Source organism: Heterodontus francisci, chromosome 24 (assembly GCF_036365525.1).
Source record: "Heterodontus francisci isolate sHetFra1 chromosome 24, sHetFra1.hap1, whole genome shotgun sequence".
Lineage (NCBI taxonomy): Eukaryota > Metazoa > Chordata > Chondrichthyes > Heterodontiformes > Heterodontidae > Heterodontus > Heterodontus francisci.
The window spans coordinates 38,931,498-38,957,336 of NC_090394.1; the positions used below are offsets into that span (position 1 = coordinate 38,931,498).

The window sequence follows — 25,839 nt, forward strand, 5'->3', positions numbered from 1 at the left end:
TCCAGTTACGTGCCTGATTGGCACTAAATTTGGCGGGCCTTCTGGAAAAGAGGCGATGAGGGGATCTCAGCATCAGTTTCCCCTGACGTAGAGACCCCCGTCGCCAGCATAAAATTCCCTCTTGGTCTCTGCACTGGGGTTTTTGTGTTAGACTAACACTTCTGACTGTGCAATCAGCAACAGGAATCCTTAATTGTAGTTCAATTCCCCAAGCGGTGTAGGCTCACAGCCAGCTTGTACTTGCAATCTCTGCAATGACTGTCAATTTAAACAAAAGCTTCTATCTGAAAATCTAATTTTTAAACGTTTCAAAAACTTACCAGTTATTGAGTGGAGAGTGGGCTGATCATGGTCACAAAATGTGCTGAGCTTTTACCAGAGTTTTTCATGTTTTTTGTTCCCCTCTGGGATGACAATGTACCTCAATTATCAACCAGATGATCCTATCTATTTTGACCTGATCTTTAAAAAAGACATCAACTGCGTCATTTACCAAGGTATCTTATCATTTTTCTTTTGTGTATAATTTATTTTTTGCCATTTTGTTCCTCTTCTCTCCTGAAGCTGCTGATTCTTGTGAGTCTAAGTGAAGATATTTCTCCTCATCTCAATCGGCTGTCCTTTATCCTGAGACTATGGCTTCTAGTTGACTTTCCAGCCAGGGAAAACAGATCTGTACCTCATTATGATGAGTATCTGTGAGGTCAGTACAACTCTGCTCTGTCCACTATTGTCAATATAGCATTTAAAAATTAAAATAGGAATTTTGATTCAGGGTGACAGAATTTAGTGATTGCTACCTCTCTATGGTGTAATATGAAGACTCTCCTGCACTATACCATGACGCTTTGCCTAAATTCTGCCTTACAAACCCATGCAAGTAGAACATGGCACCATAAACTGTAGTACGAAATGCAGCAGTAAAGTTATTTCTGCAGTCTTCAATCCTTACTGGATGTGTCAGTCAATAAATACTGCTGGACATGAAATAATTGGTTTCATTACTTGAGCTGTGCCAGCCAGCTTACTTCTGACTTAATCCTTGTTGCTAGGTAACAGAATGTGCACCTTATGTTCAATGTTTTGTAATCCTTCACTACGGCAATATAAGTGGTTCAATTTACGGTCTTTTATGGATTTGAATCAATTGGTGTCTTCTCAAGGCCTAAAAAATAGCCACTCTGCTCTTTTCCCTCATCTGCACCAACAATTTGGTGACACTAAGCTTGACTTTTAACCAGCCAAATAAATACTATGGCTACTTGAACAGGTCAGAGGCTGGGTATTTTGTGGCAAGTGGCTCACCTTCTGACCAGAGCCTCTCCACCACCTACCTACAAGGCACAAGTCAGGAGTATAATGGAAAACTCTCCATTTGCAAGGATGGGTGCAGCTGTAACAACATTTATGAAGCTCAACACCATCCAGGACAAATCAGTCCACTTGATCGGTGGCCCATGCACCATCTCAAATATTCACTGCCTCCACCACCGGGCACAATGTGGCTGCAGCGTGTATTGTCTACAGGATGCATTGCAGTAACTCACCAAGGCTTCTTCGACAGTGTCTGTCAAATCCATGGCCTTCAACACCTAATGAACAAGGGCAACAGGTGCATGGGAACACCACCGCCTCCAAGTTTCCTTCCAAGTCACAAACCCTCTTGACTTGGAGATATATTACTGTTCCTTTATTGTCACTGGGTCAAGATCCTGGAATTCCTGGCAATGTGGGAGTACCTTCACCACAAGACCTGCAGCGGTTCAAGAAGAAGGCTCGCCACCATCTTCTCAAGGAAACTAGAGATGGACTGTAAATGGCAGCCTTGCTAATGAAACCCACATCCTGAGAATGAGTGAGAGAAAAAGCTGTAGATGGTAAAGCCAGATGCAGACAGAGAGGTCTGAGAAAGAATGGGATCAATTTTCGTCTTCTTTGCCAGGATGGTAATCTGACAGTGCAGGTAACACGCCCTATGCAGAACCCGCCTGATTATCATTCCTTTATTTTCAAGCCGTTTATCTACAGTTCTGTGATAGATGGTGTGATATTTTTAAATCTTTGTTTTCAAAGCCTAGGATACACATTCTGCATTCACTGCAGGAAGCTGCGTTTCACCAGCTTTGTGCCACTGTTTCTTCCTGTTGAATTGCAAGTTGCTGGTGCATGAGTTAATCAGAAGCTCATAAGAATGTAAGAACATAAGAAATAGGAGCAGGAGTAGGCCATGCAGTCCCTCGAGTCTGCTCGGCTATTCAACAAGCTCATAGCTGACTTTCTACCTCAATTCCACTTTCCCGCCCTATGCCCATATCCCTTGATTATCTTAATATCCAAAAATCTATTGCTCTCTGTCTTGACTACACTCAATAACTGAGCATCCAATAAGAGATATTTTCCTTGATCGGCACCCGGGTACAATGGATATATGATGGTACTCTCACCTGTCTTACCCCATATCTCTTCAGTCTGTTTATCTGCTGTCTCTTTTTGCTGCTATCTGCTCACTGTTAACTCACATTACCTACTATATTCTCATTCTGCATTGACTTCCTGCACCCTCTTCCATATCTGCACCCTCTTTCTTCATGCCCCCTCTAAGAGTGTGGAGGTAAAAAAGATATGCAGGTAGGATGCAAAAAAAAAAGAGGTTTAGTGCTGAATATTATCAGCCCATCGCCGGTCATGGTGGTGAGACGGGATGAGGGCAGCATCACCGCTCGTCACGTGTTTGGCAAGCCAACTGGAATCATGCAGCAGCCGGCCCATTTGAAGGCAGGAGGCGCGCAGCCCGTCTCATTGGAGGATGGGGGTAGGCGGTGAGACGTCAATGGCATCATCAGCGGAGATGAACACAGGTGCTGGCACTATATTTAAAGTGTTGCCAGCCGTGCTTAAGCTACTGCTTCACTGACTGACCTGGCTGTTGCTTTGCCTTTGCTGCTGCTATGCTGCTGACCTTCCTACCTGGAGTCCCTGTGCTGGTGTACTGCTGTGCTGCTGACCCACCTGCCTGGAGTCCCTGTGCTGCTGACCCACCTGCCTGGAGTCCCTGTGCTGCTGACCCCCCTGCCTGGAGTCCCTGTGCTGCTGACCCACCTGCCTGGAGTCCCTGTGCTGGTGTACTGTTGTGCTGCTGACCCACCTGCCTGGAGTCCCTGTGCTGCTGACCCACCTGCCTGGAGTCCCTGTGCTGCTGACCCACCTGCCTGGAGTCCCTGTGCTGGTGTACTGTTGTGCTGCTGACCCACCTGCCTGGAGTCCCTGTGCTGCTGACCCACCTGCCTGGAGTCCCTGTGCTGCTGACCCACCTGCCTGGAGTCCCTGTGCTGGTGTACTGTTGTGCTGCTGACCCACCTGCCTGGAGTCCCTGTGCTGGTGTACTGTTGTGCTGCTGACCCTCCTGCCTGGAGTTCCTGTGCTGCTGACCTCCCTGCCTGGAGTCCCTGTGCTGGTGTACTGCTGTGCTGCTGACCCCCGTGCCTGGAGTCCCTGTGCTGCTGACCCCCCTGCCCGGAGTCCCTGTGCTGCTGACCCCCCTGCCTGGAGTCCCTGTGCTGCTGAGCCCCCTGCCTGGAGTCCCTCTGCTGCTGACCCCCCTGCCTGGAGTCCCTGTGCTGGTGTACTGCTGTGCTGCTGACCCCCCTACCTGGAGTCCCTGTGCTGCTGACCCCCCTACCTGGAGTCCCTGTGCTGCTGACCCCCTGCCTGGAGTCCCTGTGCTGCTGACCCCCTGCCTGGAGTCCCTGTGCTGCGCCCCCCCCCCTGCCTGGAGTCCCTGTGCTGTTGTGCTTCTGACCAAGTCCTCATAATGGCAGGAGCTCTCCAGAAGCCAAGAGGGACCATGTCAGATGGAAGACTCCGGTGGTTTCTCTTCCATGCTGTAAGGAAAAGGTGAAGCTCCTCCTCCCCAGGGATGGCAGGAAGAGACCTTCCCATCTGACCAAGCAAGCCTGGATGGAGATCGCGGAGGAGATCAGAAACTGTGTGGTCACCCTCCAAAACTGGTCCAGTGTCGCAAGAAGGTCAATGACTTCCTTTGCTTCGCCAAGGTGAGTCCTCCATATTAGAACATTACAGCGCAGTACAGGCCCTTCGGCCCTCGATGTTGCGCCGACCTGTGAAACCATCTGACCTACATCATAGACCTATATCTATCCCATCTTTGGAGCCTGCTTGTTGTCACACAGGAGGGAGCATGACACGGTCAGGGAGTGGCTGCAAAAGGGGTGCCCAGGTGCTGAGGCAGCAGCAGATCATGTCAGATGCATGGCTACATCACCAAGGCAACTGGTCTTCTCTCCTTGCTTGACCCCCACACGTCCCTTGAGAGTGGACATGAGGAGGAGGCATTCGGGAGGCCCCCCCCTCGGGCCAAAAGGCTGCCACCAGAACAAGTGCCCTACTGGTCTTCATGGGAAGAATAATAGTGTCCCTCTTTCAGCTCGCAGCAGAAAAACACGAAGAAAAGGGCAAAGACTGGAGGTGGAATCCCGGACATCTGAGAACTGACCCCGACAGAGGAGGAGGCCCTGGAACTAGTGGGCTCACAGGGCAGTTGATCCATAGCAGATAGAGAGACTTGAGTGTCCAACTAAGAGAGTGAGGAAACATTGTGGTCATACGGCTACCACCAACCTTTTAGCGAACCACGTTATTCATGCTTGGTAAAGGCAGATCCATGCAGCAGAATCCGTAAATGTTTTGTGTTTTCACATGCAGCTCATAGGACCTCAGAGGGTAGATCACCTGTTGGCACTGCTGGAATCCCATATCCTCAGAGGACGAGGAGGAAGTATCCTCATAGAGTGCACTGTCACACTGTTCCCTTGCACCCTCCACCAATGCAGAAACTCTCAACTCTGTTGGTGTGCGCTCGGGCTTAGATACATGGCCACAAGCTGGTGAGAGCACCACACTTGCATCTGAGCCGCTGACAGAGGCTGTGACTGGTGAAGCCACTGACAGTCGGAGGACTGTGGGAGGCCTTGCTGAGCCCCCGGCTGATGATGAACCTCTGGTGTCGACAGCACTGAACATGCTGGAGTTGCAGAGAGAGGTAAAGGAATATCTGGTGGAGCTGCCAGAGGCAACGCGTAGTCATGCGCATCCGATTCAGGAGTCCATCCATGCCATGAGTGCTGCCATGTCTCAGGCGTGTGAGCACATGGTTTCCTCAATCGAGAGGTTGGCCATCCTCCTGGAGAGCCACATCCCAGAGATGCGCACAGACCTGCATAAACTTGCCTTAGCCAAGAGTTCAGCGCAGCAGTGACAAGGCAAGAGGGGGACGAGGCACCCGGTGTCTTCTCCAGGTCCTCGTCCGTCTATGGTCAGCAGGGAGGTTCAAGTGGGCCTTGAAAGGGAGGAGATGAGGCAGACGTCCACATCTGGGGGCTCCCCTCAGAGCGCTCCAAGTGTGGACAGTGTCTTCTCAGCCCCTCCACCAGTGACCCCAGCTCCAGTAGCTGCGACGACTGAGGAGCTCCTGCACCTTTGCAGGAACTCCCCAGCCAACTGGTGCCATCAGGCCTCGGGCAGCCAGAGGACATCCGCCAAGGTCATCCAAGGCCACGGGGCAGCATGTTCAGCAGCCTGCCTTTGCCTCAGCTGCCAGTGCAGAGGGAGTACATTCATAGAAGCACATGGAAGCAGGTGTGGAAGAGCACCTAGACGCACTCGGGGTTTCACGAGTGTGTGCAACTTGGTTTTGTTATTGGGTATTGTAAACGTTTCAATAAATGAATTTCACTTTCCTTGCTGAGAATCTCTCATACTTTCCCCGCCGCCCTGTTAGATGCCACCTTCACGTTTGCTCCCTCAATGGACTGTCAGCGCAGAGGCGGCCTGCGTATGGGCACCTTCTCAGCTTTGTACATGCACCTAGTGAGCCTGGATGCAAGGTGCAGGATTGCCAGAGGAAGGAGGCAATGTGCAGAATACAATGAGGTCAGTCTTTATTGAGTGTCTTGGAATGGGCATCATGGTGGCAGAAACCGTGTATGTATGAGATTGTCCACATCTCACTTGCACCTCTCTCAGTGGCCCTCACCTCCAGTACAAGGACTTCAGCATCCCACGCTGCCTGCCCGGCCTCCTCCTCCACATCCTCCTCGTCAGATGAGGAATGGCGTTCAATCATGTCCTCTTGATACAAGGCTTCTCCCCTCTGCAGTGCTAGACAATACATGAGAACCTCACTGGACCATACTGCAGGGCTCCACTGGATTGATCAGGGCACTGGAATCTGAAGTCAGCAGCCAAGTGGCCTGCTCCATAGTCGCTCGGGTGGACCCGTGGCATGTATTGTACCTCTCCTCTGCTGCACTGTGAGGGCTCCTCACAGACGTCAGTAGCCATGCCTTCAATGGATAGCCCTTGCCCCCAAAGATCCATCCCTGAAGGCACGCGGGGGGGCTGGAAAAGCTGTGGTACCTGGGACTGCCGAAGTATGTAGGCGTTGTGGCTGCTTCCTGGGAAGCAGGCACACAGCTGCAGGAAACACTTTCAGTGGTCGCAGATCAGTTGTATGTTGATGGAATGGAAGCCCTTCCTGTTGATGAAGCTGGCTGGCTGCTCCGTGGGAGCCTTCATGGCCACATGTGTGCAATCGATGATACCTTGCACCTGGGGAAATCCAGCAATGGCTCTGAATCCGATGGCCCACTCCACCTGACTGTCAGGGTCCGTCTGGTACCGTACATAGTTGCCGGCCCTCTTGAACAGGGCATTGGTCACTTCCTTGATGCAGCGGCGGGCTGCTGCCTAGGAGACCCCACATGTGTCCCCAGTGGATCGCTGGAAAGAGCCAGGTGTGTAAAATTTGAGTGCCACTGTGATCTTCAGGCGCACGGGCATAGGATGTCCACTGAAGCCCATGGATCACAGCTCATCCTGCAGCATGGTGCATAAGTCGGTGACAGCCCCCCTGGAGAGTTGCAGTCTTCACTCACACTGGTGCTCAGACACCTGGGGGTAACTGAGGCGACTCTGGTACGCTCTGTGCTGTGGATAAGCCCTTCTTGGCGGGGCTGGCTGCTGTGGCTCCACTAGCTAACCTTCACTAGCATGCCCAGCCACCGCCTGGCCATGCCTCCCTCTGAATTTCTGCTGTGCATTGCACGGGTCTACAAAGATTGGGTCTATGAGCCCTATTCCAGTGGGTCACTCCCCCTGCTATGCCCTGGTCCTTGGAGAGATGAGCTTGCCTTTGGAGCCTTCCCCTTGCCACTTCCCTCTGATCATGGGCTAATGCCCCTTGCCACCAGGGCTGCAACCCCTTTGCACCCACCCTTGCTGTGAGGGCTGCGCCACTGTCGGGCAGTGGCTGCTGCACCCCCACCGTTCCCTTTCCTGGAGCCATGCAACACTTCCCTATCTTCCTGTGCTGTCACCGTAGCCGGGGATCTGAAGGCACGCAATCCCCGTACACTGTTTACTAACTAGGAAACCCCTCCATTAAATCCGAGTCAGGCCAATGCAGATATTTGCTAAGTACCTTATCAGTAATTATAATTGCAGTTCCGCCTCGTCATAGTGGCAATGCCACTTTGGAGCTTTCCCACCGCTGACAAAATCCGGAACTGGTGTCATGATGTCGGGCTTCCAGGCGAGTGCATCCCTTTCCAATTTTTCATCCCCCTCACATCTCCTTCCCGCTCCTGCGATCAGGATAAAATCCAGCCCTTAATGTGTAGTTTAAGTGCATTTGTAGTGCAGACTGCTATAACAGAGACTCTGTTTTTAAAACAAGATTTGGCTGTACTAATATCGGCTATTGTAACCAGTGCTGAACAGCTTGTGCTATATCAAGCTCTGAAAGTAGGCCAAAGCAACCCAGTGCGGGCACTATTACAAGGCCAGTCTATAATCACAGTGCACTAGCTCCTTGCACCACTCATGACCTTGGAAAACCTGGTTGTGCAGCAATTCTAGTAACTCTGCACAAACACAGCAAGTGCACCAACTCCCCCAAACCCCAAAAAGAGTGGGTGCACGTTCAACCTGCTGAGAAGAAGACTATTTAAAATATTCTTCTTGGTGTTCAAATTCTTCCATGGCCTCTTCCAAGATCTCAGAGTTTCTCCAATTCCAGCCTCTTGCGCATCCTCATTTTCTTTTGCCCCACCATTGGGTGGTCATGCCTTCAGTTGTATAAGCCCTAAGCTCTGAAATTCCCTCCCTAAACCTCTTCCACCTCTCCACCTATCTTTCCTCCTTTAAGATGCTCCTTAAAATCTACCTTATAGACCAACGTGTTCCTGGACTAGGAACCAATGTAGGTCAGTGGGTATAGGGTTGAACAGAGCTTGGTGTGAGTTAAGATATGGGCAGCAGGGCTTTAGATGAACTGAAATTTATGCAAGGTGGAAGATGGGAAGCCAAGCAGGAGAACATTGGAATTATCAACATTGTAAACATTCCTTTCCTTTGAGTGGGCACTTTTTAGTCAACTGTGCATTGGCACTCTTCCTCCATCAAGAGAACCATTTTCTCATTTGCTCCTGTCTGTGATTATTCACCTCCCTCAGGAGATTAGGGGATAGTGAGAATAGTGCTGTGGAAGTTGTGAGCTTGATTTGCTGACTGGTCTGTTCTCATTTCTTACTGTTACAAAATCAGTGTTTAGCTATTCATGAATTGGAAACAGGCACCAGTTCTTCTATGGCACTGCTTAGTTCTCTTTTTCACTAAAAAATCGTGGTGATGTCTAAGCAGACAGTTATGCAGTCTGCAACCAACAGTACATAGAATGGATTACTGCTGCTCTATTCTGTAGTGTTAGTTGTAGAACAGCTGCTATCATGAAGATAGTTGGTGTATTTGTGACTCAAAGCAGTGCTGATTTTCACCAGAACTTCCTGTAAACCGTGGCGCGGAGTCAACTCCCCTTTGACCCCTTTGTTCCCTTCGCCCACTTGATCCTGGCCATCACGTGGGACTAAGTCCTCTTAATTCAGGCTCAGGCTGGGTGATTGGGATATCGGGGTTACAGGAGAGCCACCCTCCACCTAATCCACCGGCTACGGTTAATGGCTTAGTACAAAGAGGAGAAAACTCAGTCCTTTCTATCAATTTACTTTATTCACGTTGTTGTACAATGTAAGAATAAGGCTTATACACTTGGTTAGACAAAAGCATGTAACTCAAATTGGGTTATACAGTTTATGACAAAGCTAGCTAGAATCGATACGCACACCCACTAGGTTCCTCTGACCTTCCCTGACCTAGTCACAGAAAATAAAGGATAATACCCGAAAAATGGGAGAGCTGACACTGGCCAGGCATTCTGTTCTCTCTCTCCTTTACGTCGTCGCCGCGTTGCTGACGCAGGGTCTTCCACTTCTGCGATGGTTGGTCTCCGGAGTTTCTCACTGAGATTCTCCATACTTATTTTCTTTCTTATCTCTTCGAGCTGTGCTGTCACTTTCCCGTTGGTTTAGGCCTGCTCGCCTCGTTCGTATCTTCTCCTTATTGGCCCAGGCCCAACGACCCCGGTATCACTCCTTGTCCAAATAAGGCTCCATTCTTGTGATATCTCCCTTGTCTTTCACATAACTTAATTAGTTCAAACTGGTTTTCACCAGCACAAGCTAGTGTCTGAGCTCAGGTTACTTCAGTTCACAAGCTGTTCAGCAGTTTGTAACAGACTCAGTACTTCTTGCAGTCCCTGGCCAACATTCCATTGTCTCAGTTCTCCTTTAATGAGTGGGAGGTAGTAATGGCATCTTGTGCCCAGTAATCAAGTCGCTTCCACTTAGTTACTTCTTCCCAGGGTTTAGCTACACTTTATCTTTGGCCTCCTTATCTCGAGAGACAATGGGTAAGCGCCTGGAGGTGGTCAGTGGTGTGTGGAGCAGCGCCTGGAGTTGCTATAAAGGCCAATTCTAGAGTGACAGGCTCTTCCACAGGTGCTGCAGAAAAATTTGTTTGTCGGGGCTGTTACACAGTTGGCTCTCCCCTTGCGCATCTGACTTTTTTCCTGCCAACTGCTAGGTCTCTTCGAGTCGCCATGCTTTAGCCCCGCCTTTGTTTGTCCGCCAGCTCTGGCGAACGCTGGCAACTGACTCCCACGACTTGTGATCAATGTCACAGGATTTCATGTCGCGTTTGCAGACGTCTTTAAAGCGGAGACATGGACGGCCAGTGGGTCTGATACCAGTGGCGAGCTCGCTGTACAATGTGTATTTGGGGATCCTGCCATCTTCCATGGGGCTCACATGGCCAAGCCACACTTTATAAGCCTAAGAAATGAACCAAAAGTGTGCCATACTCTAGGACTCCCCTCCAGGGATATGGATTGAAACTAATAAAAGGTAAATTTAGGACAAATATCAGGAAATAATTCTTCATATAGTAAGTTTTCAGCATTTGGAATGTATTCCCAGATAGAACAGTGAAAGCAAAAACCCTGGAATCATTGCAGAAACAATTAGATGCTGTAACAGGGGCTTGTAGGGACTTGCTGGATGGGCAACAAATGCTGGCCTTACTAGCAATGCTCACATCCCATGAAAGAATTTTAGAAAAGGCCTTCCCCATTAATTTGTGAACACCCACTGTAAATTTTTCTCTCTGCATCTCTTTCTTTCACTGCCCTTTTCTGTATTTCTTTATGTCCCTTTCTGTCTAACTCTGATCCTTCTGTCATACTGTAGCTATTTCCCATGTGTGCATGTTTCTGCCATATTCTCTGCATTGTTTTCTCTGAGCCTATCTCCATACTTCTATAAAAGCAAAATACTGCGGATGCTGGAAATCTGAAATAAAAACAAGAAATGCTGGAACCACTCAGCAGGTCTGGCAGCATCTGTGGAAAGAGAAGCAGAGTTAACGTTTCGGGTCAGTGACCCTTCTTCGGAACTTCTATCTTTTATTTGTTGTTCTCCCTCTGTCTTTCTTTGTGTCCCTGTCTCTTCTTTAATGTGGAGAAATATAAGGTGACTTGAAAGGAGGAATGGCAGGAAATATACACTAAATAGCAGAGAGACACAAATACAGAAATTGTTAAATTTGGAAGGAAAAGTTGGTAAAGCTTTAAAAAAGGCATATGGGATCTGGGTTTTCTACATAGGTATGCCAAAAAATGGCCCAGTACTCTCAGGAGATGAAATACCAGGATTAGTTCTACTGGAGCAGAGAAAGGAAAAAAGAAATTTAACAGAGGTTTTTCAGATCATTAAGGGTTTGGTAGGGAGAATAGCAAGAAAACTATTTCCTTGGCTGGTGAGGCAGTAATGCTCGAGGATAAATTTAAAATTGTCACAAAGAATGAAAGTAGAGATCAACAAAAATGTCTTAAAACAGAGAGTGTTAGAGGGTTGAATGTTTTGCCATAAACAGTAGTTGGAGACTTTTGCATATTTTAAGGGAAAATTAGATAAATATCTGAAACCGAGCAAGGCTGTAGGAAGAGAGTGGGTCATTGGAATTAATTTTGGATTGCTTTAGCGGCACAGTGGCGCAGTGGTTAGCACCGCAGCCTCACAGCTCCAGCGACCCGGGTTCAATTCTGGGTACTGTCTGTGTGGAGTTTGCAAGTTCTCCCTGTGTCTGCGTGGGTTTTCTCCAGGTGATCTGGTTTCCTCCCACAAGCCAAAAGACTTGCAGGTTGTTAGGTAAATTGGCCATTATAAATTGCCCCTAGTATAGGTAGGTGGTAGGGAAATATAGGGACAGGTGGGGATGTGGTAGGAATATGGGATTAGTGTAGGATTAGTATAAATGGGTGTTCGATGGTCGGCACAGACTCGGTGGGCCGAAGGGCCTGTTTCAGTGCTGTATCTCTAAACTAAACTAAACTTAGCACAGTTCTGGCAAGGACATGATGGGTTGAATGGCCTCTTCTGGCATTATAAATGCCCAAGTTTCTAGGATACAAACAGGTAGTGTGGGAGTTTTTACTAAGCTGCATAGAATATACATTGTATTTTGGGATGCCAAAGGGTCACTTCATATGCATTATTCCTAAGAAGTATTTCCTGATATCTTTCTGCATAAGTGTTGTTCTGTTCAATTTAGTGTGTTTGACACCTTGATAAGAAGTGGAAACTCTCCCAGGTACGTCCTGCCCACAAAAAACAGGACAAATCCAATCTGGCCAATTACTACCCCATCAATCTACTCTCAATCATCAGCAAAGTCATGGAAAGTGTTGTTGACAGTTCTATCAAGTGGCACTTACTCAACAATAACCTGCTTTCTGATGCTCAGTTTGGGTTCCGCCAGGACTACTCGACTCCAGACCTCATTACAGCCTTGGTCCAATCATGGACAAAAGAGCTGAATTTCAGAGGCAAGGTGAGTGTGACTGCCCTTGACATCAAGACAGCATTTGACTGAGTGTGGCATCAAGGAGCCCAGTAAAATTGAAGTGAATCAGCTGTCCAATGGCTTGAGTCATACCTAACACAAAGGAACATGGTTGTATTTGTTGGAGGCCAATCATCTTAGCCCCAGGACATTGCTGCAGGAGTTCCTCAGAACAGTGTCCTAGGCCCAACCATATTCAACTGCTTCATCAATGACCTTCCCTTCATCATAAAGTCAGAAGTGGGGATGTTCACTGATGATTGCACAATGTTCAGTTCCATTCGCAATTCCTATGATAATGAAACCGCATGTAGCAAGACCAGTACAACATTCAGGCTTGGGCTGATAAGTGGCAAGTAATATTCACGCCACACAAGTGCCAGGCAATGACCATCTCCAACAAGAGAGAGTCTAACCACCTCCCCTTGACATTCAACAGCATTACCATTGCTGAAACCCCCACTGTCAACATCCTGGAGGCCACCATTGACCAGAAACTTAACTGGACCAGACACATAAATATTGGGGCTACAAGAGCTGGTCAGAGGCTGGGTATTCTGCAATGAGTAACACCTTCTGACTCCCCAAATGCTTTCCATCATTGACAAGACACAAGTGAGGAGTGTAATGTAATGCTCCTACTTGCCTGGAAGAGTGCAGCTCTGATAACACTCAAGAAGCTCGACACCATCCGGGAAAAAGTAGCCCACTTGATTTATACCCCATCCACCACCTTAAACATTCACTCCCTCCACCACCAGGACACCATGGCTGCAGCATGTGCCATGTATAAGATGGACTGCAGCAACTCCCCAAGGCTTCTTAGACAGCACTTTCTAAACAATTGAATTCTACTACCTAGAAGAACAAGGGCGGCAGATGCAGGGGAACATCACCAGCTACAAGTTTCACTCCAAGTTGCACATCATCCTGACTTGGAAATATATCGCTGCTCCCTCATTGTTGATGAATCAAAATCCTGAAATTCCTTACCTAACAGCACTGTGGGTGTATCTACATCACAGGGACTGCCGTACTTCAAGAAGGTGGCTTAATACCACCATCTCAAGGACAATTGGGGATTGGCAATAATATGCAGCGATGCCCACGTCCTGGAAATGCATAAAAAAGTTAGGCTGAAAGATGTCTTTGAAATTGAAATGGTGACAGCTGCTTTTGCGTGGACATTCCTATGTAATTTATGAATGGCTGCACGCTTAATGTAGTTATGAGTGATGCAATTTCTAATGTGTTTTGTTTTGGTATATCTTCAAAAGAGTTTAAGTGTTATATCTGAGGCTGAGTTTACCCCAGTCACTCTGAGGTCAAAAGAGGGAGGACTAACCGAGGCTTTATGTAGTTCTTTACCACATAAGGAATGAATGACAGTATTTCAGAGATCAGGTTTATGTTGAGTTAGCACAGGAGAATTCTCTGTTATTTTGACATTTTGATAATAAAGTTTATAAAATCATTGTTGTTTTGACTGTTTAAAAACAGAAACATTTGTAAATATGCTGTTTTGTACTGAACATTGTTCATTTACCAGTTTACCTTTCCATAAATCTGACCATAGGTCAGTTGCTTGCCTCTAGCCTCTGTACTGTGATTGAAACCAATTTTCATACCATGCAACCAGCTTTCCATTAACACAAGGGGTTAAGTACATTTGACCTTTGCATTTTAACATCTGTGAGAGGGATCTCAAAGGAGGTCCTCTCAAGACACTTGAAACAAATAAAATTGAAGACTCTGACCTGTGAGATGTGGGAAGTCCGTAACGCTTCCAGCGTTCCGGGCGACTACATCTGCAGGAAGTGTACCCAGTTGCAGCTCCTCACAGACCGCATGGATCGGTTGGAGCGGCAACTGGATGCGCTTAGGAGCGTGCAGGTGGCAGAAAGCGTCATAGACAGGAGTTTTAGAGAGGTGGTTACACCCAAGGTGCAGGCAGATAGTTGGGTGACCGCTAGAAGGGGCAGGCAGTCAGTGCAGGAATTCCCTGTGGCTATCTCCCTCTCTAACAAGTATACCATTTTGGATACTGTTGGGGGGGATGACCTATCAGGGGAAAACAGCAGCAGCCAGAGCAGTGGCACCACGGCTGGCACTGTTCAGCAGGGAGGGACAAAGCGCAGAAGAGCAATAGTTATAAGGGACTCTATAGTCAGGGGCACAGATAGGCACTTCTGTGGGCGTGAAAGAGACTCCAGGAAGGTATGTTGCCTCCCTGGTGCCAGAGTCAAGGATGTCTCTGAACGGACAGAGGGCATTCTGAAGGGGGAGGGTGAACAGCCAGAGGTTGTGGTACACATCGGTACCAATGACATTGGCAGGAAGAGTGATGAGGTCCTGCAGGGGGAGTTTAGGGAGTTAGGTAGTAAGTTAAAAAACAGGACCTCTAGGGTTGTAATCTCTGGATTACTCCCTGTGCCACGTGCCAGTGAGGCTAGAAATAGGAAGATAGTGCAGCTAAACACGTGACTGAGCAGCTGGTGTAGAAGGGAGGGTTTCAGATATCTGGATCATTGGACTCTCTTCAGGGACAGATGGGACCTGTACGAGAAGGACGGGTTGCATCTAAACTGGAAGGGCACTAATATCCTGGCTGCAAGGTTTGCTAGCGTCACTCGGGAGGGTTTAAACTAGTGTGGCAGGGGGTTGGGAATCAGAGCAGTAGGACAGCTAGTGAAGTAAATGAGGAGGACATAGTAAATAAGGCCAGTAGGACTAAGAGGAAGAGCAGGCAGGGAGATGTTGTTGAGCACAGCGGGACTGGTGGTCTGAAGTGCATTTGTTTCAATGCGAGAAGTATAACAGGTAAGGCAGATGAACTTAGAGCTTGGATTAGTACTTGGAAATATGATGTTGTTGCTATTACAGAGACTTGGTTGAGGGAAGGGCATGATTGGCAGCTAAATGTTCCAGGCTTTAGAAGCTTCAGGCGGGATAGAGGGGGATGTAAAAGGGGTGGGGGAGTTGCATTCCTGGTTAAGGAGAATATCACAGCTGTACTGCGGGAGGACACCTCAGAGAGGTCATGCAGCGAGGCAATATGGGTGGAGCTCAGGAATAGGAAGGGTGCAGTCACGATGTTGGGGGTTTACTACAGGCCTCCCAACAGCCAGCGGGAGGTAGAGGAACAGATATGTAGACAGATTTTGGAAAGATGTAAAGGTAACAGGGTTGTAGTGGTGGGTGATTTTAACTTCCCCAATATTGACTGGGACTCACTTAGTGCTAGGGGCTTGGATGGGGCAGAATTTGTGAGGAGCATCCAGGAGAGCTTCTTGAAACAGTATGTAGATAGTCCAACTAGGGATGGGGCCATTCTGGACCTGGTATTGGGGAATGAGCCCGGCCAGGTGGTCAAAGTTTCAGTGGGGGAGCATTTCGGGAGCAGTGACCATAATTCCATAAGTTTTAAGGTACTTGTGGATAAGGATAAGAGTAGTCCTCGGGTGAAGGTGCTAAATTGGGGGAAGGCTAATTATAACAATATTAGGCAGGAACTGAAGAATTTAGATTGGGGGCGGCTGTTTGAGGGTAAATCAACATCTGACATGTGGGAGTCTTTCAAACGTCAGCTGATTAGAATCCAGGACCAGCATGTTCCTGTGAGGAAGAAAGACAAGTTTGGCAAGTTTCGGGAAGCTTGGATAACACGGGATATTGTGAGCCTAGTCAAAAAGAAAAAGGAAGCATTTGTAAGGGCTGGAAGGCTAGGAACAGATGAAGCACTTGAGGAATATAAAGACAGTAGGAAGGAACTTAAGCAAGGAGTTAGGAGGGCTAAAAGGGGTCATGAAAAGTCATTGGCAAACAGGATTAAGGAAAATCCCAAGGCTTTTTATACATATATAAAGAGCAAGAGGGTAACCAGGGAAAGGGTTGGCCCACTCAAGGACAGAGATGGGAATCTATGCGTGGAGCCAGAGGAAGTGGGTGAGGTGCTAAATGAGTACTTTGCATCAGTATTCACCAAGGAGAAGGACTTGGTGGATGATGAGCCTAGGGAAGGGAGTGCAGATAGTCTCAGTCATCTCATTATCAAAAAGGAGGAGGTGTTGGGTGTCTTGCAAAGCATTAAGGTAGATACGTCCCCAGGGCCTGATGGGATCTACCCTAGAATACTGAGGGAGGCAAGGGAAGAAATTGCTGGGGCCTTGACAGAAATCTTTGCATCCTCATTGACTACAGGTGAGGTCCCAGAGGACTGGAGAATAGCCAATGTTGTTCCTTTGTTTAAGAAGGGTGGTAAGGATAATCCAGGAAATTATAAGCCAGTGAGCCTTACGTCAGTGGTAGGGAAATTATTAGAGAGGATTCTTTGGGACAGGATTTACTCCCATTTGGAAACAAACAAACTTATTAGCGAGAGAGAGCATGGTTTTGTGAAGGGGAGGTTGTGTCTTACTAATTTGATTGAGTTTTTTGAGGAAGTGACGAAGATGATTGATGAGGGAAGGGCAGTGGATGGTGTCTATATGGACTTTAGTAAAGCCTTTGACAAGGTCCCGCATGGTAGACTGGTGCAAAAGGTGAAGTCACACGGGATCAGAGGTGAGCTGGCAAGATGGATACAGAACTGGCTCAGTCACAGAAGGCAGAGGGTAACAGTGGATGGGTGTTTTTCTGAATGGAGGGATGTGACTAGTGGTGTTCCGCAGGGATCAGTGCTGGGACCTTTGCTGTTTGTAGTATATATAAATGATTTGGAGGAAAATGTAGCTGGTCTGATTAGTAAGTTTGCGGACGACACAAAGGTTGGTGGAGTTGTGGATAATGATGAGGATTGTCAGAGGATACAGCAGGATATAGATCGGTTGGAGACTTGGGCGGAGAAATGACAAATGGAGTTTAATCCGGACAAATGTGAGGTAATGCATTTTGGAAGGTCTAATGCAGGTGGGAGGTATACAGTAAATGGCAGAACCCTTAGGAGTATTGACAGGCAGAGAGATCTGGGCGTACAGGTCCACAGGTCACTGAAGGTGGCAACGCAGGTGGATAAGGTAGTCAAGAAGGCATACGGCATGCTTGCCTTCATCGGTCGGGGCATAGAGTATAAAAATTGGCAAGTCATGTTGCAGCTGTACAGAACCTTAGTTAGGCCACACTTCGAATATTGCGTGCAATTCTGGTTGCCACACTACCAGAAGGACGTGGAGGCTTTGAAGAGGGTACAGAGGAGGTTTACCAGGATGTTGCCTGGTCTGGAGGGCATTAGCTATGAGGAGAGGTTGGAAAAACTCGGATTGTTTTCACTGGAACGATGGAGGTGAAGGGGCGGCATGATAGAGGTTTACAAAGTTATGAGCGGCATGGACAGAATGGATCGTCAGAAGCTTTTTCCCAGGGTGGAAGAGTCAGTTACTAGGGACATCGGTTTAAGGTGTGAGGGGCAAAGTTTAGAGGGGATGTGCGAGGCAAGTTCTTTACACAGAGGGTGGTGAGTGCCTGGGTGGTGGAAGCAGATACGATAGCGACGTTTAAGAGACATCTTGACAAATATATGAATAGGAAGGGAATAGAGGGATATGGGCCCCGGAAGTGCAGAAGGTGTTAGTTTCGGCAGGCATCAAGATCGGCGCAGGCTTGGAGGGCCGAATGGCCTGTTCCTGTGGTGTACTGTTCTTTGTTCTTTGTTCTGATAAGACATGTTGGGTAACAATGGGATTCCACAGATTAAAAGAATTATTTAGGATTAGGGGAATGTTGAGGGCTTTTTCTTGCATTGGATCAATGTACATAAAGATGTCAGTATTATTTTCATGTGAGTCACATTGTGCTGATCCACTTCCATGATTCTTCTGAGCCCATAATGTTCTTTCCCTATATAATCCATCTTAGAATTCTCCAGACTCTAATTCCATCTACATCTGAATATCCCCAGCTGCTTCTTTTAAGGCAGCAATTAAGAGCAGAATGATTGGTCTCCCTGCACTTCACGTGCGTGTGTCTGTTTTCTGGATACTGAGCAGCTCCTCCTGCATCAGCTGCTGTTGGGATGAATTCAAAGGAAAACGTGCTCTCATTCTGCAGGAGGCAGGACTTCCTCCTGCACATCAGAGATTCAGTAAAAGACAAACGTGTGAGACTGGTGCACAAGAGAATCGACTGCACGAGAAGGACGGTGGTGTCAGTATTTCAAGGCTGCTGACAGGGTTCTCTGCTTTGGAAAATGCTACTGTAAAGTTTTTTTTAAAGCACTTGGGGTGAACTTCAATCCAGGACTTTCGTTTTATCTTTTGACCGGTACAGTCATAGTTGTACATCTGTGGCTATGGCTAAAAGGGAAAGTATTGTGAGCCGAATGAAGAGGCTGCTGAGAAGTCGAAGGTCCAGACATGGCTTGAGTCAGGGCCCAAGTGACTTGCCTTCTTTACCCGAAGATTTCTGTAAGTATGTCACTGCTGTGAGCTGTTTCACAAATGCCACTTAATCTGTTGGTTTATATTTCCATAGCAACCATGCCTAATGGCAGTGAATCCTTGTGTGGTACAAACTTTGTAGCTTCAACAAGTAAGGTGAAGAATCAGCTGATGTAAGGGTTTGGGGGAGGGGTGTTTTGTGAGTTATGGAGTGATAATGTGATGTGTCGTCTAGCGCAGACATATGACAGCAGACTTCATTCTGAAAATACTGGAAATTCTCTAGTGTGTCAGCTCCCAGGTGATAGGATGTGGGTCTGCAACTTGCTTGATGTTGAGTTCCTCATCTCTTCCAGGCTGTCAGGGACACCTACTGGTGGGATTGATTCGTGGGACCAGGATCAGGGATAGTGGGAGGGGAGATCAATCAATGTTAAACCTGAATCTTTGTTCCGTAAGATTGTTTAGTTGGGTGAAGAGCATTAAGTAGTGCCAGGGAAACCTGCGTACCAAGTGTTGGATATTAAAGCTCAGACCTTTATGGCTGCTAAGTCACTCACCACCTAATGATTATAACGAAGGCAACAAGTCTGTTTCTTTTGCTGAACCAGAACTACATAGGTTTATACAGAGAATATTTATAATTTGGGGTGACAAAACTTCTGTCTCATTATTTTAATTTTATTGTCTTATTATTTTAATTTTACTGTGATCTGCTTGGATATGGATTAAATACTTTTGATAGAAAATACAAGGACTCCAAGCAACAATGGCTCATTCTAAACTAGCTAGGGTGCTGTTAGCATCAGGGAAAGATTAGAATAAAAATTATGATCAAAAAGAGTGAGATGTTTATCTTTAAGAATGAGACACATGAAAAATGGGTCACATTTTAAACCCAAGTGAGTGAGTATGGGCAGCCTGCTCTACTTGCTTTCATATAATTTGTATTAAATAGTGGTACTCAATGTTGCAAATTAATACTGCATCATTCTGAAGAGGATTTGTGTCTATTTTTTGCATTTTAACATCTGTGAGAGGGATCTCAAAGGAGGTCCTCTCAAGACACTTGAAACAAATAAAATTGAAGACTCTGATGAGACATATTGGGTAACAATGGGATTCCACAGATTAAAAGAATTATTTAAGATTAGGGGAGTATCATTCAACAGCATTAAGGGTTTCTGTGGCTCCTTCCTTTGACTGTTCTTACTATATCCTCCATCATATCATAGACTCTTACCGACCAGATCTAATACCCCAGAGAATCTCATACAATGATTTTCTTTTTATATGACACTCGTATAGATTGTGCAGCGCAAAACAGTGGAATTTCAGGTACAGAGGGGAAGGGCCATTTTCATCAAAATGGTGTCAAATAAATCTCCTTGTGGGAGTTTCTGACAAATGGAGCACAAAGGATCTAAATGAGAAACCTTACAGCTTTTTAAAACTATAAATGCTGTATACATTAACCCAGATATTAAGTGTGCACCTGGCCCATAGATGTGAGGGAATGCCATGTTGAATTTTGCAATGTAAGCCTTACCCACTATTTTGAATAAGCTACAGGCCCAGGAAAACTTGCCCAGAAAGGTTCATCTGTAGCATATTTTACTGAAGATCACAAAGTACAGTGAGGGAGAAGCTCTTAAAGGGCTGCTGCTTGCCATAAAAAGGGAATTTGTGTTGTGGACAGAAAAGTTGCCTAATTGTTTACAATGGCATAGCAGATAAATGTAGACACTACATGCTTCATCTTTCACCCTCCATAAACTCAAGCCCATCCAAAACTCTGCTACCTGTATCCTAACTCACACCAAATCCCATTCACTCATCACCCCTGTGCTTGCTGACCTTCACTGGCTCCCGGTTAAGCAACATTTTGATTAAAAAATTTTCATCCTTGTTTTCAAATCTCGCCTTGGCTTTACCGCTCCCTATCTCTGTAACCTCCTCCAGCCCTACAATCCTTCAAGATATGCATTATCTGCACTCCTCCATTTCTGGCCTCTTATGCATCCCTGATTTTAAACACTGTACCATTGGCGATTGTGCCTTCAGCTACCTGGGGCCTAAGCACTGGAATTCCCTCCCTAAACCTCTCTACCTCACTTTCCTCCTTTAAAACACTCCTTAAAACCTACCTCTTTGACCAAGCTTTTGGTCATCTGTTCTATTATCCCTTGTGTGGCTCGGTGTCAAATTTTGCTTGATAATGTTCCTGTGAGGAGCCTTGGGACATTTTACTTTGTAAAAGTTGACATATAAATGCAAGTTGTTGTTGTCGAAGAGTTGGAGGTGCCCCAAAGGAAGGTGGCCCTATTTGAAGCTAAAGTCCACCCTCCTGTAAAAGCATGGAGAGAGGTTATTGACTGTGTCAGTGGAGTCACCCAACTCCCTAGTACCTAGCTACAAATAAGTCAAAAATGTACTACCATAAGGAAGAAGGTGAAAGTAACTATCCTCTGTCATATGCACATATTCTTTGTGGGACTCATCAAACCTGGCACAAGCCTCTGTGAGGAGTTTCCATCCCTACTGGGAAGTACTATTTCAAGTATTGCACACAACTACTGCCCTTTGCGCTTTCTCGTGCATTGTGCTTAAGCTGCACTGCATACTTTTATTGAAGATTGAAAGAGAGGTGAAATCTAAGGGTCAGTTTTTGGGACATATGACTGAATGCTGAGGTAGCCAGGCCAAGGTGTTCTTCTACTATTTAGTGAGGTCAACAGTTGTGGATGCAAAAGACAGTCCTGGTCTTCTAACAGCCATCTACCCCCAGTGTTTCTTCTTCAAATAATTTGGGCACCATGGATTGCTGCACAATGAAGGTATGGCAGCTTCCTGGATAATGGTCACTAATGTGCATGGCAATATTTCTGTAGTCAGATACCACTTGAATATTAATTGAGTGCAAACCCTTTTCTTTCATTTTTTCTTGTCCTAAATTTGTATATCCAGCATATTCAGCGTGGGAGGTTTGGTGCCCAATTTTCAACCTGAAACTGCTGAAAGTAAAGTTCTCCTACTGTCACAAAATTTAGCCTCAGTTTTCTACGTGAAAGAGGGAAATGCTCTCTCACTTGAATAACTATCAGAGTTGATATGCTATTTTACATTTGGGAGAAAGGTTTTTGGTACTGAGCTGTAAATAAATTATATAGCATCTGCAGCATAGAAACAGGCTCAACTGGTCTATGCCAGTGTTTATACTCTTCATGGACCTTTACCCACACTAATTATCTCTTCCCAGCAAGACTCTGTATCCCTCTATTCTCTTTTGCCTCATCTATGCTACAAGCTTCCCCTTAAATGTGTTTATGCTATCTGCTTCAATCACTCCATGTGGCAGTGAGTGCTACATTGTTGGGCTATGGTCTGATATGAAGTAATTTTGTTGCTTTATATGCCAATCAAAAATGGGACTTTTGGGTTATAGACACATTTTAAACAAATTTGGTTGGATTAAAGGTTAGTCTGAAATGGAATTATTAGATTATAGACCTATCAGAAATCAAACTGTTTGTTTATAGACCAATTTGAAGTGGGATTGTTGAGTTATAGGTTGGAAATAGAACTGTTTCATAGCTCAGTTTGTAGTGGGATCGTTAAACTAAAAGTGGGATGGTCTGAACTTATTGTTGGATTATTTATAGAATAATAGAATGATACAGCACAGAAACAGGCCACTCAGCCCATCATGCCTGTGCTAGATGCTTGAAAGAGCTGTCCAATTAGTCCCATCCCCTGCTCTTTTTCCAAAGCCCTGCAAAGTATTTATCCAATTCCCTTTTGAAAGTTAGTATTGACTTTGCTTCCACCACCCTTTCAAGCAGTGCAATCCTGATCATATCAACTCACTGCATATAACATTTTTTTCCTCATTGTGCCTCTGGTTCTGCCATTCACCTTAAATCTTTGTCCTCTAGATAGGATACTTCTGCCATTGGAAACATTACCTCCTTTTAAAAAAATTATTCATCCAGGAGACGTGGGTGTTGCTGGCAAGGCCAGCATTTATTGCCCATCCCTAATTGCCCTTGAGAAGGTGGTGGTGAGTCATATTCTTGAACCACTGCAATCTGTCGTAGCAGTTTTGATACAATTGAGTGGCTAGCTAGGCCATCTCAGAGGGCAGTTAAGAGTCAATCACATTGCTGTGGGTCCGGGGTCATATATAGGTCAGAAAAAGATGGCAGATTTTCTTCCCTAAAAGACATTAGTGAAGCAGTAGATTCATGGTTATCATTACTGATACTCGCTTTTTATTCCAAATTTATTTAATTAACTGAATTTAAATGCCCCAACTGCCATGGTGGAATTTGAACTCAAGTCTCCAGATTATTAGTCCATGCCTTTGGATCAATTAGTCCAGTAACATAACTACATTGCTACTGTATCCAACTCTATCAAAACCCTTCATGACTTTTAACATCTCTATTAAATCTACCCTTAACTTTCTCTGCTCTAAGGAGAACAACTTCAGCTTCTCTAGTCTTTCCATGTAACTGAAGTCTTTCATCCCTAGTAGCATTCTAGTAAATCTCCTTTGTGCTCTCTGTAAAGCTTTAATATTCTTCCTAAAGTGTGGTGGTCAGAATTGGCTGCACTACTCCAGCGAGGGCCCAACAAATGTTTTATAAAGGTTTAGCAAAATTTTCCTGCTTTTCTTTTTAATTCATTCATAGGATGTGGGCATCTCCAGATGATCAGTCCAGGCCTTTGGATCACTAGTCCAGTAACATAACCACTATGCTGCCATACCCATTGTACTCTATGCCTCTATTAATAAAGCTAAGGATCCCATATGCCTTTTTAACAGTATCAGTTATAAACAATAAGGATCCATACAGTGACCTCACTGAGTTCCACAAAACACCTCCTCTAGACTGACATTACACCTCTCATGAGTGTTTTATAATAAACAGTTTCTTATAAAGTTGCTTTCTCTATCCTTTCTCTATTCCAGGATGTTTGAAAGGGGCTTAATTCATTTGATGTCTAAAATTTCCCCTTTTGTTTTACTCCAGTTGCGACAATGCCAAGCACCAATCAAGGATGGCCAGAGGAGTTTGGATTTCATATTAGCGGGAACGGTCCCTGTTACATCATCTCTGTCCAAGAGGGCAGCAGTGCCCATGTTGCTGGTCTGCAGCCAGGAGATCAGATTCTGGAGATCGAGGGGCAGGATGTGTCATCGCTGAACTGTGACATGTTAACAAATCTAGCCAGACGTTGTAAAACTGTTCCTCCTAGTATTGGAGTGGTGTCACGTATTGAACAGGTAGACCTCTTGCCAGCAGCAGATGGAAGATTTGGTTTCAATCTGAGCGGTGATAGTCCTTTGCAGATCGAGGATTGTCTCCCAGATTCTCCTGCGGCTGAGTTTGGGCTCAAGAGCGGTGACTATGTTCTGGAGGTTAATGGGATCCCAGTAAAACACTATGAAGGTGCTGCTGCCATGATAAAGGCCAATCATGGAAAACCGTTGAAACTGGGAGTCTTGTGCTTTGGGAGGAGACACAAGCGGATCAGCAGCAGTACCCGAGATTATGTCCAGAATGCTGACGCAATACATCAAGAAAGGAAGCTCAAAGCCTTGGAATTCAACAAAAAGGTATGCGACTGCCTGCCAAATGGAAAGGCAAAAGTTAACTAGTCATGATAACAAGTGATTCCTTGAAAAATTACGGGGGGTTGGATAATGGAACTCACCCACTCAAAGTGAAAAAAGGTGCTTTAGTTCGGGCTTAACAATATCAGAGAGGATGATTTCCTTCGCTGGCTGTCCATAGTTAAATCGTGAACACATTCTGTACACCCACATTTAAGATTTTGCTGCAAGTACGGTTGAAACATTCTCCCTTGGAGTCTATTCTCCATTTGAATGAATTAACACTGGAGAGGGGCACCAAGCCAGCTCACCGGAGTAGCTTCTGAAATATTTTAAACACCACACAGTTAACAGAAAAGAGTTTCTTTAGTTAACAGAACTATAATGAACCAGTGAGCTCTCATTCATCTGAAGCCATTTTGGTTTATAATTGTCAACTGTCTCAGTGTGTCTTGTCCTTAAAATGGAACCCAGATCCACATGTTTAATGGGTTGGAATTGCTCTCTCTCCCGATATATACCTGTTCTGACTCATATTTTTACTCTCATGTTCTTCAGTTTTTTAAAAATGTTTTTTATTGAATAGTCTTTGCAAATATCATTGACGAGGCATGTCATGTGGGAAGGTTTCAGGAAGTGGTGTGAGAATTGAACTGATATGTCACAACTGAACTGTGTAAGTGCCATGTTCCTTCAGCTCCATCAGGCTGATACCTCCTCACAGGAGCCATAAACTCAGATAAAACAACACCATTAAAAACAAAAATGTACCTGGGTAGCTGGGTAGCAACCCACCCGTTGCTCTAATAGTGAATCCTAGGCTATTTTAACTCCTGGGCCTCATTTCACAGTGGCCAATTTCCCATACATTCCAGGCAGAAAGTTGTGTGGCCCAGAGACCTCAAGCCAACATCATATAGATGACGGAATTGGCTCCCAGAGCCTTCTCACTTTTCCTGGCCCCACAGCGGCCTCTTCTGGCCCTGGCTCCTCTTCCTGAATGTCTTCACCTGGCAGGGAATTCATAACAGGTTCCCACTCAGCCATCCAGTCCTGACGGAATCATGCAAAGCTAAATTTGGGAACAGTCAGTTTCCGGTGGCTCCAGTGCCTAATAACCTGGGCAATTGAACATGAAATGCAGACTGGGTAAAAAAAATAAAAGCCCATGGGATCCAGGGGTGTGTAGCAAGCTCAATCAGTGGCAGGAAACAAAGGGTAGTGGTTGACAGGTATTTTTGCGACTGGAAGGTTGTTTCCAGGGGCGTTTCGCAGGACTCAGTACTAGGTCTCCTGCTTTTTGTGGTATATATTAATGATTTGGACATAAATGTAGGGGGAATGATCAAGAAATTTGCAGATGACACAAAAATTGGCTGTGTTGTTGATAACGAGGAGGATAGCTGTAGACTGCAGGAAGATATCAATGGACTGGTCAGGTGGGCAAAAAGTGGCAAATGGAATTTAACTCAGAAGTGTGAGGTGATGCATTTGGGGAGGTCAAACAAGGCAAAGGAATACACAATAAATGGG

General features: G+C 46.0%; 1 protein-coding gene across 1 annotated transcript in view; it reads left to right on the plus strand.

Moving 5' to 3' along the window:
- Nucleotides 1-634: 634 nt before the first annotated feature.
- Nucleotides 635-25,839, plus strand: part of grid2ipb (glutamate receptor, ionotropic, delta 2 (Grid2) interacting protein, b) — a 151,742-nt gene continuing 126,537 nt past the window's right edge. The window contains exons 1-2 of the mRNA XM_068055983.1: nucleotides 635-703; nucleotides 23,723-24,309. Of these exons, the coding sequence (XP_067912084.1) occupies nucleotides 23,731-24,309 (579 nt within the window). The 5' untranslated portion in view covers nucleotides 635-703; nucleotides 23,723-23,730. The remainder of the gene's footprint in view (nucleotides 704-23,722; nucleotides 24,310-25,839) is intronic.